The sequence below is a fragment of the Lepisma saccharinum genome, chromosome 16 (assembly GCF_977018435.1).
Source record: "Lepisma saccharinum chromosome 16, izLepSacc3.1, whole genome shotgun sequence".
NCBI classification, from domain to species: Eukaryota; Metazoa; Arthropoda; class Insecta; order Zygentoma; family Lepismatidae; genus Lepisma; species Lepisma saccharinum.
In genome coordinates this window covers 46,800,948-46,822,707 of record NC_139244.1, presented here as the reverse complement: position 1 = coordinate 46,822,707, position 21,760 = coordinate 46,800,948, and the positions used below count along the sequence as shown (strand labels likewise).

General features: G+C 39.0%; 1 protein-coding gene across 1 annotated transcript; it reads right to left on the bottom strand.

The window, feature by feature from the left end:
* Positions 1-1,989: 1,989 nt before the first annotated feature.
* Positions 1,990-21,760, bottom strand: LOC146000056 (chymotrypsin-2-like). The gene is made up of 7 exons (XM_083137379.1): positions 21,656-21,760; positions 17,016-17,091; positions 13,688-13,838; positions 11,957-12,126; positions 7,039-7,128; positions 6,123-6,256; positions 1,990-2,399 (listed from the first exon to the last, which is right to left on the bottom strand). Exons 1-7 carry the CDS (start codon positions 21,701-21,703, stop codon positions 2,238-2,240), a joined length of 831 nt encoding a protein of 276 aa, XP_082993505.1. The 5' UTR covers positions 21,704-21,760; the 3' UTR covers positions 1,990-2,237.

Genomic DNA, 21,760 nt, shown 5'->3' with positions numbered 1-21,760 from the left:
ATCAAGTTACTGCACTATAGGTACAGCCAATAGGTTCATTCAGGTCATTCGGACAGTCTAAATTACATATTAACGTCATCTGTTGAATTAATCTTGTAGCTACTTGGAAAAAGCAAATAGGCCATATTGGACACTAGGCCACATTGGGTTCAGGTACCTTAGAACGTGTACAGCTAAAAGGTGCATATCAGTACATAAAGAATCTCTCCAAGTTTGGTACGTACGTTACAGGTGCTTGATACGTGAACACCTGGTGACGCAGCAAACATCAATCCCGAAATAAATTTTCTGCCACTCCCGTCCCGCTCGGGCTGTTCGTTTTGCATCGCACAGGAAGCCAGTCTCCTTTAACATGTACCGCGCATGACCTGTCTTGTCTGTAGTTGCTTCTGTTCGATATTTCGTACGAAATCTCCGTTGTACCGTCACAACCCACCCACACTTGGCGAATTCTCAGACGCAGAACGCTTTGTGTTCACTAGCGTACGCCATGTTTGCGTTAACTGCGTTATACTGGCCACTCAGCGGCTAAATCTAAAATTACGTAATAGGGCCTATTACAAGTGCAAACGTCGATAGATTATTTATGTACTGATATGCACCAATGTTAAAAGACTAAACAAATGAATACACTACCGTGTTACATAGAAGATCTTTGAATGTAGCACTATTTAACGTGCATCATTTCATTTACAAAATCCAGTGTGTCCCATGTGGCAATCAAACCTCACCAAAAAATTCATTGTTTCAATTAACGGCGTATCCATCATGGGGATAGAGTGGTGCCTGGCCACCGTCTCCTCGAATAGCCTACGTGGTAGATTTATAAATATAATTTTAACAAATTAGTTAAGTGTTTACGATATAACTGAAAAAAAAGTCCTTCATTTCTAATTAAAAGATTCCTGACCAACAGTTCTTCTTGAAAAATAAGTTTTCTACACACGTGTTTTAAACGTCTTATTTGTTTAAAACATGTTTTCATTCACACCGAAGCGACAGGCGACACGTGTTGCTTGGGAACGAGTCAATCAATAGCAACATTTCATACCGTAGAGGCATGACAGGCCACACAAGTATGGGTTCGAATGGCGAAATCTTCAAGCGACATGCGTCGGCTGTCGCTTTGGAGTGAATTCTCCCTCAAATATAAGAAAATTGCTGTCTGTCAACCAGATTACGGGGTGACGTGTGGTCACCACGACGAACCCCCGTCGTTGTTGAAGGTTTCCATTTCCGGGTTAGGCTAATCATTCGTAGCTTCCCAATTTCCTGTCGATGGCATACACAGTCCGAAATCTCAGAGAGAGGTTGTAACGCTTTCCCCAGGGGACTTGAACCTGCGCGCTTCCCGTAGCCGAGGCCCAAAGCTTGCGGTACGGAACGTCGAATCACACTTGTTTAACCTAAAATGTAGCAAGAACAAACTTTCAAGACGTTGAAGTTTCATTGTGTACTCATGGACGTCCGGAAGGGGGGCAAGAGGGGGCCACAGAACCCCCTGGAAAACGAAAGTTAACAAAACATGATATATTTCACACATATAATTTCATTTCAGCCACAATAGTATATGTTAATTATTGCATGAACATGATAAATTCAAATTGAAGCAATGCTTTTTGAGGGGGCAACATTATTATGGGGGCAAAATGTGCGTGGAAAAAGGAAAAAGTACCTTGCTTGCACCTCCCTGGAAAAAAACCTGCGGATTTACGTTGTGTATTTACGTTCCGGTGACACAAAATTTGCACCTTTTTAAAATAAGAGGCTTACATGAATTAAGTTGCAATAACGCTCGTACTATGACATACAACAATTTAACTTTTAGTTAAGTTAGTTTCGTATACACTAGCTCCAAGGGAAAGCTATTATTTTATTTTACGAATGCGTAAATTGTAAATGAACAGAGAGTATGTATTCTCAACATAGAAGAGTACAATAAATGTTATTGAGTTTATTTTGAAAATCATATCGTGTATGTGATTCAGTGGCCACAATTCACCTAAAAATAAATGAAGAAAAAGGTTACATACTTTACTAAAGTTCGAGTCTATTACACGCTATTTCAGAGCTACAGAGAAGATGTAAATATTGGTGTTTACTTGATTTATCTATTTCGCCTAATTTTCCATGGTGAAGTTAAGACTGTGGAGCGTTCTCTACCACTTAACCACGGTTACATATAGATTTTTCATTGATATAAGCATATACAAAGAATGAATCCATGTCAGAGTACGCTATTGTGCATTCGATGCTGTAACATTTTGTATCCACTCGCTGAAGGAACTGGCCCTGGTGTACCCTGTGTAATATGAAAGGGCACAGGAACCAACCGGTCCCAGGAACGCCATTACTCCAACCTGCACCCCATCCACCACCAAAGGGTTGCCTTCGTCACCCTGAGGAAGAAAAGAAAATATCGTGCTTCATGGAACTTTGTTAGTCAGAGAAACCGAAGACTAAATACAGCATGTATCATAATAGATTAAACAACTTATCAGGTTTATTATTGAAAAATTATCTGAAACCCAACAACGAGATTGTTTTGTATAACAATGAGAAAATCTTCAAGTTTTGCTTTCATGCGCAAGACTTTTGTAAACACGGCCATTGTGGCGCTGGTGTTGAAAGTGGAGACTTTCACAGGTGTAGAAAAAGCAGGCTGTGTCTTAAAGATCCCAGACCTTACACCCCTAGACTCCTGCCTTTGAAGCTTTTGTGAAAGTCAGAGTCTATGCGCCATCTATGCCGCAGAATGTGCAACAGCTAAAAAAGAGAATAAGGAAAGCCCTTAACTAGAATTTAAATGGGGTGTGTGTTGCGTAACTGGTGGCAGCCGCATTGAACATTTGTACCCATTTGTAGACATTCATAGAAACTTGAAGCGTCACTGATTGATACCGTTAGTCTAGTTTAGTCGAAATAAGTTCTTATAGTGGATTACTCTGTTACAACACACCCTGTTCATGTATCAACAGAATTGTCAAATTCAATTGCTGTGCGATCAACTTTTGTGACGCACGTGAATTGATGTTAAAAACCGAAAATTAATGAAAATTGTTTATCAAATATAAAAGCTAAAGAAATAAGAAACATACATGGAATCGCTCCAAATAGACATCCCTGTACTGAATTATAACCAAGAGTAAAAATTAAATACAATCAGAATGGTCAGAGCGATTACAATCAAAATTTGAAAGGAGCAGGCAGCAAGTTTAAATGCATGGACAATTTAGAGAAGTTTAAATTTCGTTTTAATGATTTAAAATTCATAGAGAACAAATATGAAGCATTATAAGAATATATTAACTGTTCGTTGAAAAACAAATTTTCAATTACCTTAAATGAAAGTGGGCGAATCACTAGAATGCTCACATGGATCATCACAAGGAAATATACTAACCATATATATTTTTCAATATCCAAGACACGAAATAGAAAGTGAATCTCTAATAAAAAAAAATCAAACTGTCAATTCCATTCCAAACTCCAATTTACAATTTCGTTTATACGAAAAATAAAATTAGATCTTTGCTAATAAATATATATCCACATGAACAAATAAATAAAAAATTAGTGTCTGAGTCTTTATTGAATAGCTGAGAACATTATGAAGAAGAAACAATGGTTGCCTCCTTCATTGTTTAATCCTCAGTCCCTGGCATTGTTACCAAGTTACTATGGTTTTCACGTGTCACAAAATAGTAGTCCACAACAAGGATCACGATACTTGCGGTGACCAGAATATGCAGATAGTGAATAGTTGTGTAGATATATGTGAAACCAGTGACCAGCTGAAAGTGTAAGTAGATTATATAGCACTGTAGTGGATTGAAATTAATAAAGTACGAATTGAGTCTTTCCTGCCGATGAATGATGATGAGAGACTTCGAATTTTGGAGAACGAACGTAGCTCTCATCTCTAGGGATTGAAGTGTATTGAACAGAGCGTGCCGACAAGGGGGTTTGGGCGTTCAACCTCCTCCGAAACATAGCAGCCTATTTTTTCCTACTTTGGGGAGGGGGGAGGGCAAAGCATAAATACCGACTTCTTTCCATTTGCGGGAAAGGGGGGGATTATTTTTCAGATAATGGGAACTTGCAATTGCAATAAGTTCGCTCTGAAAACACAAACATGTATCGAATTATACAACATATACGTTACATGTAACTTTTGAATGAGAATTTATTATCATATTCTGTTGATAATACTTATTTCCATTTATCCTTTATTTGAGTTTAATTTGATTATTGTTATTTAGCGTCGCTTTTCTTCCACTCTTGACTAATCGTGACAATGAGAATGAATGATTAAATGGTGAAATTGATAAAAGGGCATTGACTCAACTGGGTAATATCCTCCCCATTGAATTTATATATCCATTTCAGAAGAGAATCCACCGCCTCTTTGTATGCAAAATTCATGCGTGCAAAAGTTTTATAATCGTAAATAAAAGAAATAATTCGAATTAAGAACCTAAAATATTATCATAGAGAATCCTCAATTAATTTATGACATTTTCATCACACATTCAATACTTTGTTTGAAAAAAAAATGTTGAAAGTTATACATTGAGCCCTTTATAAGTAGGGCCCAAACAAACTTTAGGGGGCGGGGCCCACCCGCCTCACCGGTTTTGGCGCCCCTGCCCCGAAATATCGTTGAAACTTAAAAATAACTTTATTCACTTCTTTTACATCGAAATATTATAATCGCAAAGTCCTCAACTTCTTGCCTAAAGATGGTATAAAGAAGTGTTACGGAAACAGCTGACTGAAGTATGTTGTAATGAATAGTTTCTTAAGCGTTAAACTCATCAAAGTTAAAATAACGTAGCTCGGTTTCCTTGCATCCTTGTCAAAGTTTAATTCGCCACTGTTCGCAACTATGGACCCACAAATACACATGAATCCTATTCCACACTCTTTCAAATATTTTATCAGCAAACTGGATGAGATGTGATACTCATGAAGTAAACCACACAAAAGGTCCAGCTAGTTCTTATCTTGCATGACATCTGACATAACATCTACAGTAAGTCCAGTGTACAGTCACTGGCAATAAAAATGGGACATATATATCCTAAAATACTGGCTTCCCTGCAATGTGATATGTGAGTTGCCTAACTATGAGGCGATATCAGACTGAAAACTTAGTATTGAACTTGGCCAATCGTCCTAGATTTAGGCAACACACATAATGCATTGCAGCGAAGCAGGTTTTTCAGGATTTAGTTGTCTCATTTTTTATTGCCGGTAACTGTACATGGTAGCTGTAAAATTTCTCGTATTAACATATTAGTCCAGTCAAATTAGAGTTCAACCTGGACATGAAAAAAATAATAATAAAATTAAACGAAACTTGCTGGAATATGTACTGTAGTACAAATACTCGAGGTGTATTTGTCACAAAAAGTCCCAAAGCACCTCGTTGTGGGTTTCGGAGATATGACGTCATCAATATGGCCGCCGTCAGAATTTGTAGTGAAATCTCTAAACGCGTATGTATAGTCCACGTGTTGACTTCGTTAACGTCCAAGATCTGAAGAGAGCTGCCGCCACGAACGCGGGTGGGGATAAATATCGGGCGAGTTGTTTTCGTCCAATCACACTCAAACTTCAGCCAATGGGCGCAGCTGTCATTCTGCTCGTCTTCTCCATGTGGAGTCTCCGTCAAATGACTATAGATATGCTGTTGCCGTACTTTGCAAGTTCAATGTGGAGACCGTGGGAAGGCGGAGGGACAAGGTGGCGTAGAGTAGATGTGTGGCAACAGTGTGGGTTGAGAGTGTATGTTACAGCTGGTGGGCGCGCTCCGTGGACTTCCAAGCCAGCAGGTCGTTAACGTAGCTAGCGCGTTGACTATATAACTTCTCACGGAATAGACTTAGTACAGTACCTTCGTTTTCGGACCACATTACAGGGAATCAATTCGAAAATTTATAAAATATTCGACATGTCTGAAATATATTAACAAAACAAGAGAAAATTAAATTTATCATTGCCTGTTTTAACGTTTTAGCATAATTTTTTTAATAATTATGAAGCAATATTAAACGTTTTGACATTACTATTGTAGAGCGTTTTTAGAATATATATATGTTGTACGTAATGCAACTCACATAGCAAGCCCATCTGTTTTCGGCAACAGAACACAGGATGCTCTCGGCGACCTCGGTGCCAAAATGTGTGGAACATATTTCATTCGTGATGACTTCAAATGTGCCGTATCTCAAACGTGTAAAGTCGTATGTATCTGTAACGAAAGACATGAATACCATATGCGAGATAAACTGAGCAGACTGTATCTACATTTTTCAAAATTTAAGAAAAAGAAAAAGGCATTTGAAACATTAGCAGCACTTCCGATGCCAAAGCAGATGCAGATATGTGGGTTTCAGACCACACCAAAAGATAGAGATTATAAAAATAATAGCACAGGCTTCGGAAGTAGGTTGATCTTCAGAGGTATTGAGTTAAATAAAAAAAATATTAAAACCATTGGCATATTCGTTTTTTTCTTTAGGAAAAGCTAAAAACTAATCATAACTCACTCGTGTTGCTACATAGAACAGGGATAATTTATTAAAACATTAACAGTAACATTTAATATAGCTTAAAAAGTAACAAAATATTTGAATTTCTGTAGAACGTTATATCCTAATGCAACATTGTATTCTTTATAATTACTGATTCTGTCGAACGTCTACCTTTCATTATACCTCATTGTCATTTCGATTTTGGTAAGCCAGTTTACTGCCTCCACAAATAACTTTCAATCTTATGCATATTTGTTACCTATTTGAAGAAATATTGTACTATAGTGTCTGTAGCTATTACGATTATTCTTCAAATTCTCACTTATTACCAACAATAATTACGCGCTGCAAATTTTTGTAATGTGTCTTTTTAATGGACTAGCATCTAAAATTGAATTAGAAAATTTCTTTCAAAAATATTTTCTTAAATCAATAAAAATAATTAAATCGGAAATAAAGTAAAGTCGATCATTTACTACGGACATAGAAAATGACTCACCATCAGTAATCCTTCCCCAGCCACTAAGAAGCCCAATTTTGCCAGCGTACGTGTCTGTTCCGGTTGCAAGTTCCACAGGTTTAATATAATCTGTAAAGACAGTAACTTATAATGCATATTGAGGTAGAAGCAAAGTATTTGATTTTAATATATTTACGTTAACATTATTCTTCATGAAGGAGTAAATTCCAAATTTCAGATAATTGCAGCTGAAGGGTGAGTGGTGTTAACTCTCACAAGCTCTGGATCAGCAGAACTCACCTCTTCGATAATGGCAGGCGAAGAGAGAACATTGTTAGCTTTCGCAACTTCTAGATCTTCAGAACTCACATTTCGATAATGCCAGCGTAAGACCCATGCTAACTCTTGCAACTTCTAGATCTTCAGAATTCACCTCTTCGATAATGCCAGCGTAAGACCCATGTTAACTCTTGCAACTTCTAGATCTTCAGAACTCACCTCTTCGATAATGCCAGCAGAAGAGCGATATTAAGGTCCCGGGGCTTCGATACCCGATGGAGGCACATAGTGTTTCGGATACCACTTTGAACTGTAGGTCCAGTTCCGATTAACCTTACTGTGAATAAAGTGGACTTAAATCACCAAATCAACCAACCAACCAAGAGCGGTGTTAACTCTCGTAACTTCTAGATACTCATAACTCACATCTTTGATAATGGCAACTGAAGGGTAAGCGGTGATAGCTCTCACAAGCTCTAGATCAGCAGAACTCACCTCTTCGATAATAGCAGGCGAATGGAGAGCGATGTTAGCTTTTGCAACTTCTAGATATTCAGAACTCATCTCTTCGATAATGCCAGCTGAAGGGAGAGCCGTCTTCGCTCTCACAAGCTCTAGATGTTCAGAACTCACCTCTTCAATAATGGGAGCGGATGGAGATGGCTGTTAACTCTCGCAACTTCTAGATCTTCTGAACTAAAGCGAAGCTCACGGGAAATGTGATGTCAGCTCTCACAAGCTCTAGATCTTAAAAACTCACCTCTTCGATAATGGCAGGGAAAGGAGATGGTTGTTAACTCTCACAAGCTCTAGATGTTCATAACTCACCTCTTCGATAATAGCAGCGAAAGAAGAGCAATGGTAACTCTAGCAAGTTCTAGATATTCAGAACTCACCTCTTCGATAATGGAAGGTCGTGGGAGTGCGACGTTAGCTCTCGCAGAACTCGCCTCTTCGATAATGGTAGCGGAATTAGAGGTTGTTAAGTCTCGCAACTTCTAGATGTTCAGAACTCTCCTCTTTCATAATCGCAGCTGAAAGGAGACCGATGTTAGCTCTCACAAGCTCTAGTTCTTCAGAACTCACCTTTGGTAATAGTAGCTGAAGGGCGAGCAATATTAGTAATTGCAATCTCTATATATTAAGAACTAATCTGTTCGATAATGGCACACAACTCTTATAAAATCAAGATCTTCAGAACTCACCTCTTCGATAATGGCAGCTTAATGGAGAGCGATGTTAACTCTCACAAGCTCTAGAACTGCAAGACTCGCCTGGTTGATAATGGTAGCTGATGTTAGTAATCGCAAGCTCTAGATCTTCAGACTCAGCTCTTCGATAATGGCACTTCAATGGAAAGCTATGTTAGCTCTCATAAGCTCTAAATCTGCAGGATTCACCTCTTCGATAATGGCAGCTGAAGGGAGAGCGGTGTTAGCTCTCACAAGCTCTAGCTCTTCAGAACTCATCTCTTCGATTATGGCAATTCAAGGGAAAGCGATGTTAGCTCTCACAAGCTCTAGATCTTCAGAACTCACCTCTTTGATAAAGGTATCGGAAGAGCGAGCAATTTTATCTCTCGTAAGCTCTAGACCTTCAGAACTCAACTCTTCGATTATTGAATCTCACGGGAGAACGGTGTTAGCTCTCACAAGCTCTAGAATTTCAGGACTCACCTCTTTAATAATGATAACTGAGGAGCGAAAAATATTAGCTCTCGTAACCTCTAGATCGTCAGAACTCATCTCTTTGCTTGCTCTTCAGCTCCATTATCTATTTTAACTCTCGTAAAACTCTCGATAATGGTAACTGAAGAGGGAGCGATGTTAAATCTTGAATGCTCTAGTTCTTCACAATCCACTATATCTCATGCAAGTAGTGATCGAAGTGAAAAAGTGGAGGGGGGGAATGAAAGTTCTCAAAAATGATCCCACAGCAAGGATAATTTTCACCCCATCCCCTCCACGTACTGCATTGTCTCCGTAATAATGAAAAGAAGCTTCCGCTTTCCTATATCAAAAATCGACCAATCATACTCCTTCCTTTTCAGCTAGGAATTTCCACTAAAGCATGAAGGTGGTTCTCGCAAGATCCAAATCTTCAGAAACCACCATTCAAATAACGGCAGATGAATGAGGAGCTCTGTTTGCCCTCAATCTTCAGTATCCATGTGTTCGATAACAGCAGTCGAAGGGAAAACTGTTAGCGCTTGACAACTTTAGATTCTTAGAATCGACCTGTTCGCTTAACGTTAGCTAAACGAAGACCGATTATACTCTCACAATCTAGACTTTCCGAATAGACCTGTTTGATAGCGCTAGTTGAAGGGTGAACGATATTCTCGCATGCTTTAGATTTTCAGAATTCAACTTTACTCTCGTAAGCTCTAGTTTGTTTTGTTTTTTTCAGAATATTCCTCCTCAATAACAGCTGAAGAGATATAGATCTTATGTGTCGAGAAATCTAGATATTCAGAAATCATCTGTTTGATGAAAACAATATTTGCTCTCGGAAATTTCACGTCTTTAGAGTCGATCTGTTTGATAACGGCAGCTGAAGTTTGCTCCCGTAAGCTCTGGATCCACCTTATTTATTGTAAGCTCTACATCTTCAGAATTCACTGCTTCGATAACGGCTGCTGAAGAGACAGCGATGTTAGCTCTTGCAGGCTCTAGAATTTCAGAAAACATGATGTGAAGTAAATATTACACTAGTTTTCTGAACCTCTGGATCATTTTCGTCACTCACCTGTTCGACATCGATTATTGATGTTTACATTATGTGCAAGCACACAGGATATTTTTACCCTTCACACAATATGGGTATAAGACCCTTAACCAAAACAAAATTGAGGACATAAGGAAAGGTTGTGGACTGGAAGTGAGTCTTTCGAATTGCACTTCGACTGCAGCGCCAAATACGATCAGAAGATAAAATTGAGGACACTTTGTTTTCCCCCACGTTTTAAACACTTGTTTTTCACCATAGAAATCACATAGCATTTTCAAACGTTCTTACACATACATTTCCACACGTTAGAAGAACTTTAACCAACAACTTGCTGGCTCATAACGTATATTTAACATGTGTTGCTGGCTTTCTATCTCCGTGATTTTAAACAAATGAACAACGAGTGCGGAAATCACGTGATCTAGTCAGCACCGATCTGTGCACTTGAGTACTTCTGTGCTTGGCGCTTTCGAACTGTACTAGGTGACGTCACTTCCGTCAAGACCATACTTCCAGTCTGTACTTTGTACCTTTCGAACACAGCCAAAGAAAATAAAATAGATCTGTTAAAAACTTTCTAACTCAACTTTCATTCATTACTTACTATCTCCGAGGACTAATATCCTTACCTATTAAAAGCTGAGGCTGTAATGGGCAGTCAGCACACACAAACACAGGACAACACGACTCCACGATTATCCTGGCCGTGGATCGAAGCGCCAGAGCCTCGTTGGCCTGCTAGAAGCAGTTACCGGGGTGTATTACGGGGAAGTGAGGTTGACTTGTGGATGCCTTACCACAAGGTCACCCCCTTGCGCCCCTGCTCGATATTGTTAGCTTAGGCTCTGTCCGAAAGGTATAAAGTACAGACTTGAAGTATCGTCTTGACAGAAGTGACGTCACCTAGTACAGTTCGAAAGCGCCAAGCACAGAAGTGTTCAAGTGCACAGCTCATTGCTGACTAGGTCACGTGATTTCCGCACTCATTGTTCATTTGTTTGAAATCACGGAGGTGCAAAGTCAGCAACACAGGTTATATATACGTTATGGGCGAGCAAGTTGTTGGTTGAAGTTCCTCTAATGTGTGGAAATGTATGTGTAAGAACATTTAAAAATGCTATGTGATTTCTATAGTGAAAAACAATTGTTTTAAACGCGGGGAAAACAACGTGTCCTCAGTTTTATCTACTGATCGTATTTGGCGCTGCAGTCGAAGGGCAATTCGAAATACTTTCACTTCCATTCCACGACTTGAAGTACGGTCTTAACTTGCACCTTTCGGACACGGTCTTAGAACTGTCAAGTGAACAAAACTTGAACGTTCCTCTAGAATTCACTTATTCATTACATTCCACACTATAGTTCCTTTTTTGAAATCCCGAGGCGCTTTACAATCAAATCTTTGATTATGGTGAAACGTATGGGTTGGACACAAATGTTACATGCATAAGTTTGTAATATTGATTTCATAAAATAGGAACTTGAATAAAGGCGTCTGTATTTTGTTCTACCTAAATTACCAATCGTTTAATCACAGCTAATTTAACAAAACCTGGGGTCATTGAATTTTTCGATTAGGTAGCTAATGTAATATGCGAATAGAGATCCACAAGTTTCGAAATTTTCACACTACATTTTCATGAACGCTTCTACTCTTCCATAACTAAACACAAAATATCGTGGTTTAATGGTATGTGTTGTCTGGTCTTACGACGGGCGGCCTACAAGCAAGTAAGGGAAGTGGGGAGCGGGGAATACGCCGCAGACCAATCAGAGAATGGCGATGGCGCAGAGAGTTACGACGTCGCGGGAGAAAGTGCTGCGCGCACCTCGATCTACAAGCTGCTGTGTTTCTCATCGCGCTGGATTGGCCGCTCACCACCACCTCCCTTGCCAGCATGTAGGCCGCTCGCCGTAAGACCAGACGAGAGCTATGGTAGATACTCACCGCTGTATGTAACTGGTACGCTGAGTTTAATGAGAGCTATGTTGTTCTCGTTTTTTCCCTGGACGTAGCCATGATGCCTAACGATGCGACTGGTTGGTACCACAATTCTTCCTTCCTCGGTGTCTGCTTCTATGTTGAAGGCTCCGACATACACTATAGCGGTCGATGAACTACAAAGCATTGACATTAATTCGATACACTCATCAAATCAGCCTTCATCAACAAAATCGAAAATACAGGCGCGATTGATATTTGGCCTGTGTCGCCAAAGTTGATGAATGGTTAGTAATTATACTAGTCAAATTCGAAACGAGGAGATACTACAAAGGCAAGATGTTTTTCGTTCGTCTGGAATGCAGACTTTTCGAATTCCATTCCATTGTCTCACCAGGCCGGCGGAAAAGTAGTAGCTTGGACAGCCGGATTTGAATTGACAGGTACTGGAGTTCGTACAGGGACTTTAAAAACTAGCTTCCTGATCAAGGACACCCGCAGAGGGGGACACGAGAGTCACTCCCCCCCCTTTCTGAGTTACAGTGAAATTGTAGCATGAAAACATGAACGAGGTGTGTCATGAAAGACAGGAGATTTAAGTGGCTTCTGTAGTGAGTTGGTGTTTTAAGTCCACTTTATGCACAGTAAGGCTAATCGGGACTGGACCTACAGTTTAAAGTGGGATCCGAACCCCTGTGTGCCTCCAGCGGGTATCGAACCCGGGACCCCTTGATTACAAGGCGACGACGCTACCACTGCGCCATCGGGGAGGCCTCTAAGTAGACTCTGATCATGAAAAAGTACAAAAAGATAAGTCTGAATTTGACAACAACGCCAAGGTATTTTCAATTCAATTTTATGCTTTGTAAAACAACCAAAAAATAATAATAAGGTAAAATATGAATTTTTATGCCTGGGCGTTATATGAAATCTTACTCTGCGCCCAGTGCTCGAAGTGAAATTCCCTAGCTGGGAGGTGCTTTGCACAGTTTAGGGAAAGGTATGGGAAGGCTTCCATGGATCAACATGGAGACAATGCAGTGAGTGGGGATGCCTATACAAATTCCAAGTTGAGGGATGCTTTATGAAAACTTTCTTAACTGGGGGATAGCATGTTCCCCCACTTTGAACACTGCTGGCCTCTGAGAAAATAAACTGCCTTGTCCCCGATTATAAGATTACATAACTTTTTAATGAATTGGTACAGGAATATGAAGCTAAGACTCTTACTTCAACACATCCATGGTTTGTTGCAATGTGCCAGAGAATGCTTTTATTTCATCTTTCTATTCGATTCAAATAATCTTTAACTGAATCAGAATAAATGAGGAAAAACGCCCCTTTTTGACCAAAGTGTTATGAAATGAAGAGATATATACTAGGCCCGACTTATTTCCATTCAAATGATCATAAAATGCAAATGGTAATATAGAGCCCGCATCTTTGGCGGAGTGGTTGGCATAGCGCGCATTAGGACGACAGGGATCTCGGGTTCAAATCCCGGCCTGGGCATGTGCGTTCCTTGTGAGTGTCCCTTCATCAGTTTCATCATATCATCACCCATCTTCATCTTCGCGATTAGCCAGAAGTGGCAGCAAAGCGAAGTAAAATAAATCATAGTAACTAATCAATCAAAGACCACTGTATGTTTGAGAACGATGAAAGTATAATTGAAAAAGCATAAGGAAACATTAACATGGACATAATGAGAAATGTTTAGATGAAAAATGTACTTACTTGCCTGCGCAGGATGCTGCTGTTAGTACCCACTCCTCCGAGATGAGGGATCCCCCGCAAGAGATGTGCGTCTCGAAGGTGATGAACACGGTGTATGGAAACCAGGTGCGAGAAGCTATCAAGCCATTTATAATCCTCTGGTTCTTCAAGTCTGCAAGGGAATGAACCAAGTAACAAATGGTATCCAGGCGAGAAAAGACAAGACTCGTCATAGTCTCGTCTGATCTCGTGTGTGAGAAGCTCTGTCTCGTCTCGATTCATAAACAACAGACTCGATGTCGAAGGGCAAGTCTGGAGTCTCGAAATATAAGCGTATATGGCGCACAAACTGCTGTTTGACGCCTAGTTTCGATGCTACGAACCCTCTAACTAACTAACTCTCTAGCCTTCTTAAACCCGAAGGTTCATGGCTGCAACAACACAGGCCTTCCATCTGTCCCTATCTTGAGCAAGTTCTATATACTCTTTTCCATCTCTACCGATTTCCTTTAGGTCCATCTCAGCGTTGTCATTCCATCTTCGTCTTGGCCTTCCTACAGGTCTCTTACCATCAGGTTTCCCAACAAGAATCCTGTAAACTCCTCTTTCCTCTCCCATTCGTGCCACATGGCCTGCCCACCTAAGTCTTCTTGATTTAATTATTCTAATAATATCTGGACATGAATACAAATTATGTACTTCTAAATTATGTAACCTTCTCCACTCACCTGTCTCCTCATCCCTTTTAGGTCCAAATATTTTCCTAAGGATCTTATTTTCAAATACTCTCAATTTGTGTTCCTCTTTCAATGTAAGGGACCAAGTTTCACACCAATATAATACTACAGGCAAAACTTTTAGTTTCTTAGATATTAAACGAGAAGACAAAAGTTTATGAAGAGAGAAGTAACATGCATTTCCTGAATTAAGCCTACTTTTTATTTCCTCTTTAATATAATTTTCATTTGTTAATATTACTCCTAAGTATTTGAATTTGGAAACTGGTTCAAACGAACCCTCGAAAAACTTAATTTATTCTGAATATTAGGGGTGTGCGAGCCAGAAAATTTTTGGTCGGGACGGCAAATTTTTAAAATCCCGATATTCGGGACTGGAAAAATTCGCAATTTCTCCACCAAATAGGGAAATTTTCGGGACCGGGAAGTCCCGACACTGTGGAAATATCGAATTCTACACATTATTATTTCCTTAAGTTTCCTTTGTTTTTTTTTTTGTTTTTTTTTTTGCAATTTGGAATAAAAACTAACAACTTCCGAGAAGTGTCAGACACTTATGATGCAGAAAACATCGATAATGAACCACTTTTAAAAATTACCGTTTGGAATTTCCCTGACTATTCTGGATACCGAGAAGTCGGGAAATCATTTACCGAAGTTGGGATTTGGAGGGGAATTTATATTCCTGATCCCGGTACCGACTTTTCGAGATCCTGCACACCTGCACTGAATATATGCAACCACATTTAACAGATACAGATTTAAATAATAAGGTAATTATAACGCTGGAATAATCGTAACAAAGACCCAATTATTCCAGCAAAACAAGTATCATATTATTTTTATAATTTACGTATATTATATTCTATACGCATTATATCATAAACAAATGTTCAATCTTCCTCCATATTCAAGTGAGTGTGTTTCTATATTTAAAACACGAATGTGTCGGTGTTGGATTACTACCGTAGAACGATGCTTTGTTATTCCAGATTATTCTCGTTCCTCCTGCTCCTACCCCTTGTAACTCTACCGGCTTCCCGCCAAAAGAGTAGATGGCATTACGGGGCTCTTCCAGGGAAAACCAACCACCTCGACAAACCGGCCACCGCCTTTGGCAAAGCTTCTCTGTCGCACCGCTGTTCAAAGCAGAGAATTTTGGTTGAAAGGGTGCATGTTATGACTCTTCCCTCTTACGGGTGCTGTGTGGTTCAAAATAGTAACTTCGATATTTATTATTTTTAAAATGTATTATTTATTTATTTTGTTCGCTGTATTTTTTGTGGCAGTTCTAGGAGGTTTTCAGCATATAAGAACGTTGCGTTTGAATAAGAGGAAGATGGTGGTGAATATTCGAAAGCTAAATGGAAAAATCACCGAGCTAAGAATTCTTGCAGCTTGGAAAGTGCTTCTGTGGTGAAGTAGAGGAAAGGAGTGTATCAGCAACAGAGTGCAAGTGATTCAACACGGGAGACGGTACAGTTATGCATTTTTCCCTAAGTGTTTTACGCTAGAACATAGGTGTGCCCACGGGTGGTACCAAGGGTGCCTGGGCACCCTCCTAATATGCATATTTTCGGGCCCTCTGATCTCAAAGCACATTTTCATCTTTTCCCAGTGAAACTGGGAACGTCCGTAATTGAGCGATTGATTTTACAATATTGTTCGTGTCCACGCTCCATTTATCACTATTGCTCACTTCACTTCACTTGGCTCACAATAGAACCACACGTGAGAGACAATAAAACGTAAAACAACACAAGTTGCTGAATGATATGTAGGAAAATCACTCGTACACACACTGAAATCAGCTTTTCCTCCCCTATAGCAACGAACACAAAGGATATTTGTCTATTTACATTTATGCATAACAAGAAGATTGAAGTAGCAATCAAAACCGCGCCCACAAGTAAAAGAAATGCAAACCAATTTATGGAAAAGCTCTGTGCAACTTATAATAGTGGTTTAATAACGGCAAATTGATTTTTGTTTGTTTACTTTCATTAATAATAATATCAAAACGTGTACTAAAGTGATAACGATTACTCAGATTATAATGTTAAAATTTCATCTTCATACACCTAATAGTTTCTGTGAGAAAGGAACATGAAGTTACGAAAGACTAACATTTTTCAGATAGGCAATTGAAACAATTGTTAGGCACACAACCAAACATACTAGGCTGCGATCTCCTATGGCATGTTCAATACTAAATTGTTCGTTTATCCCGATTCTTCCAGCAGTTGATCGATCAGGAATATCAGCGACTTTTTTGATCAAGTGCTTATTTACAAGATCTTTGCTTTTGAAAGCCGTAATTTAAAGAGTAAGGTTATTTCTTATTTGTGAATAAGTTATGATTATCATCTTGAGGGGTTTAGTGACATTTCAGTGGGGCTCAAATCCAATACCACTGTGATCGAGTACTGTATAAGAGATAGACGAATCTTTTTCTCACCATCTTGGTTTCGAGGAAAATTGAGTTAGGCAATCAGTAGTTGTCCCAGAGTGTCAACTCTTCTATGGCATTGCGTGATCACCTTTTACGCATCTGTTACATGTTAGACAAATCAACCTGAAAGTAAGTTCTTTCAAGAAAATGTCCAGCTTACCTTCATCTACACCTTTTGTTCCAAAAGCATTCCCCAAATTCGTCTTCAACTGGGGATTAACATTGTGTGAGGCAGCCTGTAATTATATCCATGGAAACGTCATAAATTTGGTTTGTCGTTAGAAAGAAAAAGTATAATTTTTGTATTTCATTGTTATCAAAGCATAATACACTGAGGTCCCACTCCTCGCAAAACTTACCAACAACCACTCGTTTAACCTTTGTTACGTGACATCAAATCAGGGGCGATTCCTCCATGTAGGAGTTCCTCACTTCCTACAGTTCATTTATACTTGCTTCCATTTCTCTACTACAGAGTGTCCGAAAAGTCACGCAACCCGGTGTTTACGACCGTATAACGGAATAGCGAAACGGAATTAGAAGAAACGCTTTCTGCCAAGAGAATGCCCTGTATATTGGGAAAATTTAGAGAGACAAACATATGTAAGAACATGCATGTTTTAATAACAAATAAGCAAAGTGTTGCCAAAGGCGGAAAAAAAAAATATTTGCAAATCGTGTGTATTGATGCACAGAACTCACTGAGGTAAATTATTGCAACATTTCACAATACCAACGAACAATTTGGATGGCCATCTATTGAATTTGACAGAAAAAGAACTTTGACGAAGTTTCAAAAACATTGCAGAAGGGAATAAATGGGCTGTTCCAAAAATCGATGTTTTCACAATATTACGAGGGACACTGGCAACACTGTTGGTGTCACGTGTCACTAACAGACGTGTTTCACCTCAGGCTATCACACTAAGTCACTTTTAACGACAAAGGAGAAAGTTGGTTATTCTCGAACATATGCAATAAATTACATACACCTTGTAACCCTGAAATGTGTGTTCAGAAGAACGTGTATCAATTGTCATGTTTTCTCTGCCTTAGGTGGTTGCTGTTTGCCGCGAACGGCATTCCAGATTGTGTCTACTTATGCTGACGTCGTGTGTGTGTTTTTAAAATGCCATATTCTACACAGGAAAGAGTGTTTATTGTTGAAGAATATATCCGAACATCGTCATATTCTTGCGTAAGAGAAGCATTTAGGGATACCCACATTTCAGGGTTGCAAGGTGTATGTAATTTATTGCATATGTTCGAGAATAACCAACTTTCTCCTTTGTCGTTAAAAGTGACTTAGTGTGATAGCCTGAGGTGAAACACGTCTGTTAGTGACACGTGACACCAACAGTGTTGCCAGTGTCCCTCGTAATATTGTGAAAACATCGATTTTTGGAACAGCCCATTTATTCCCTTCTGCAATGTTTTTGAAACTTCGTCAAAGTTCTTTTTCTGTCAAATTCAATAGATGGCCATCCAAATTGTTCGTTGGTATTGTGAAATGTTGCAATAATTTACCTCAGTGAGTTCTGTGCAACAATACACACGATTTGCAAATATTTTTTTTTTCCGCCTTTGGCAACACTTTGCTTATTTGTTATTAAAACATGCATGTTCTTACATATGTTTGTCTCTCTAAATTTTCCCAATATACAGGGCATTCTCTTGGCAGAAAGCGTTTCTTCTAATTCCGTTTCGCTATTCCGTTATACGGTCGTAAACACCGGGTTGCGTGACTTTTCGGACACTCTGTATTTAGGAGTTTAATAATAATGCGCGTTATAAAATTATGAGCTCAATGTACGTACAATTGACTAGGTTAGTTACTGTCAAGAGTTGACTGGTGGCGCTCCTTTCAGCCGCAGCCAAAAGACGATGGACACACACGCTTTACTGTCCCACCTGAGGAACCTCGCTGGTATCAATCACTACAAACAGATAGGTGAGGAGTAGAAAAGGGGCAGGGGGAAGGTTGCGGTTTTAAAGCATCCAGCGAGGAATCATCGAGGGGTTCCTACATCAGTGGTGCAAACCCCATCAAAATGGTAGTAAACGTAGCACAGTTTGATCTTCGTTGGCCCCTAGCATCCTGCTTTTGGCATAATGGTCAAATCTAGTGTAATCTGCAAACGCGAGTCCCTGGGAGAGGGAAATCGAATTCAAAGGAATAGGTTTTCAGGAAATTGAAATAAAATTACGTTCAAATCTTATTTATACTTCACCAGCGGACTTGTTTCAAATAAAAGGGAGTATGCACACACAGCGACGATGAATCATCCACTATTTTTTCTTTATCCTGTCGATTTTATTCCTGAGGAGATTTTACGGAAGTAAATCTATAGAAGGTTGGCGGTAAACAAACCATTTTCTCAAACCGTTTCAAGTTGTATGCTCAACCCATCTCGTTTGTTGAGCCATTCTCAGTGTTTGGAAGTAACTAGTTACAAGTAACTCAGTTACAAGTAACAGTTACTTTTTTGAGAAAATGTAACTGTAACTAGTTACTTTTAAAAGTGAGTAACTGTAACTGAGTTACTTTTTTACGATAGAAGTAACGTGTTAACAGTTACTTCTACAGTTACTTTTACAGTTACCTTGCGACACTTAACTTGCTATGTAAGTGTCATAAATTATTGGCGATTTTGGACTCAAAGTGAGCCGGAATTTAGTTTCTGCGGTGATATAAAAGCCCATCCTTAGATGAAGAGGAAAAGAGAAAGTTGTACTAAATTTGTCTCGTGGCGGTGGTCAGTTGGTAGGCCCCAGCCAGGTGACAGGAATTTCAAGGTTTATCCTATGTTTCATCTTTCGTTTGGAAGATCTGAATTCCAAAGCGATACACACACCTAGGAAGAGGGGTGGATTTCCAAGAAGCGGGAAGATAAGCAACTTCCTTCCTATTGCTGACAGTTTGATATTGTCAGTTGTGTGTTGTAAAGTGTCTCTTGTTTCTGTAGTTTGTTCCTCTGTGGTGTTTTCTTCTGCGACCTCATAACTTCTCCCTTCTGTAAGCAGCATCCGATAGTTTTTTTTCTTTGCTATAATATCGGATTAAGCTGAAGAGGGACGTACTGCAATATTTCAGTGTTTTTACGAAAGAATTCAACGATACTGGTAGTATAAAGGAAACTGAAGAAGACGAGAGCTAGCAAATGGGCATATGAATGGAAAACGATGTGATTGTTTCCACGTTATTTCATTTATCTCAGTTCCTGATAATTTAAAAATGGAAGTAAAAATATTTCCTGTTAGAATTCGCATATTTATGATTATTCAGCATTTCTGGACATTTTGAAAAAGTAATATATTTTAGTAAGTGCTATTCGTTTACGATTTAAATGAGAACCAATTTTCTTGAAATAACAGATACAACAGATCTCAACGTTATTATTGATATAACAGTGAATTACAACACTCAAGTGGCAAACGAAAGAATCAGGAAGACCCTAACGAATAACGATTATTCTTGTTTGTTTATGTAATCCTCTGAGAGAATTGAAGGGGTAAGTTTCAAATGCCATTTTCACCTTCATTGATAACGCACAATTATAGGCTACTACATTATAATTTTTATCATTTTCTGGTTCATAAACACTTGAAATTGTACAAGAAATTTATTTCTCTGTGACACGCCCTTTGTGCGAAACAGACATGTATTCTACGTGAGTGATATCTCTCTCTCTTTCTATACAGTTTCTAGAATCCTCCTCACTCCAATGGACATTCCTTAAGAACAACAATGATAATAAATACAAATGTTTAAGTCGCAGTAGCTCATGTCAACCTCTGTGGTGGAGTGGTTAGCACCAGTGTGGTATTTAAGAAATTCCCAGTGGGTGGAAATTCTACTGACTGTTTACGCACAGCATGAGATAATGACTTTATGCCATATAACATTTCCCCCATGGATAAAATTTATCAAGCAGAGGGGGGAAATCCCCCCATTACCCCTACAAATACCACCCTGGTTAGCACAACGCACTATATGTCAGGAGTCCCGAATTCTAGTTCGTTTTGGACATGAATGTTTGTTCAAATGAGAATACAGAAAAGAGAAAATTGACAGATGTGAAAAAAGAAGAAGAAGTTGTTTGGGTGTCTGACTACCATGCGAGAGACCCCGGGTTTGATCCTCGGTGGGGGAGAACCGAGATGTTTTCCACCTGTTGAAGCGGTTCCCACCCAGCTTCATATAAAATGGGTATCTGGAGGAAACTCTGGGGGGAAAAGAATCACCTCCACCTTCGGCCATGATCAAGAAAGTGTGGGGCTCTAATTCCACACACCCTATACGTCTTCATGGCGTCGCACAAAACACAGGAGAGCATTTATTTTGTAAATAATATAAATATACGAAGACTTATATTATGTACCAGTAACATATGTAAAAGACATGTTAGTCTTCACAAAATATGTTATTACAATTAATGATCGATTTGTGTAATTTGGTTGCAAGAAAATTTTCAGCAGAAAGTAACTGTAAAAGAAACTTACAGTTACTTTTGAAGTACATGTAACTGTAACTGAGTTACTTTTTAAAATGAGTAACTGTAACTGTTACTTTTTTTAAGCAAGTAACTGTAACTAGTTACCTTTTTAAAAGTAACTTTCCGAACACTGGTCATGGATTTAGCTCTTCCACGTTAAAAAATTTAAGTTAACAATTTAAGTGTCTTAAAGTAACTGTAAAATTAAATGTTAATAACATTGTCTATTGCAAAAATGTAACTATTTTACAGTTAAAGCTATACTTTTAAAAGTAGCTAGTTACAGTTAGAACTTTATATTTACCTGTGCTGTGACCACTAACAGGGCAATAGATATTAGAATCTTCATCATAATGTTTCCCAACTTTGAGAAGTGGGTCTCCTTTTAACTACAAAGCGACAGTAATAT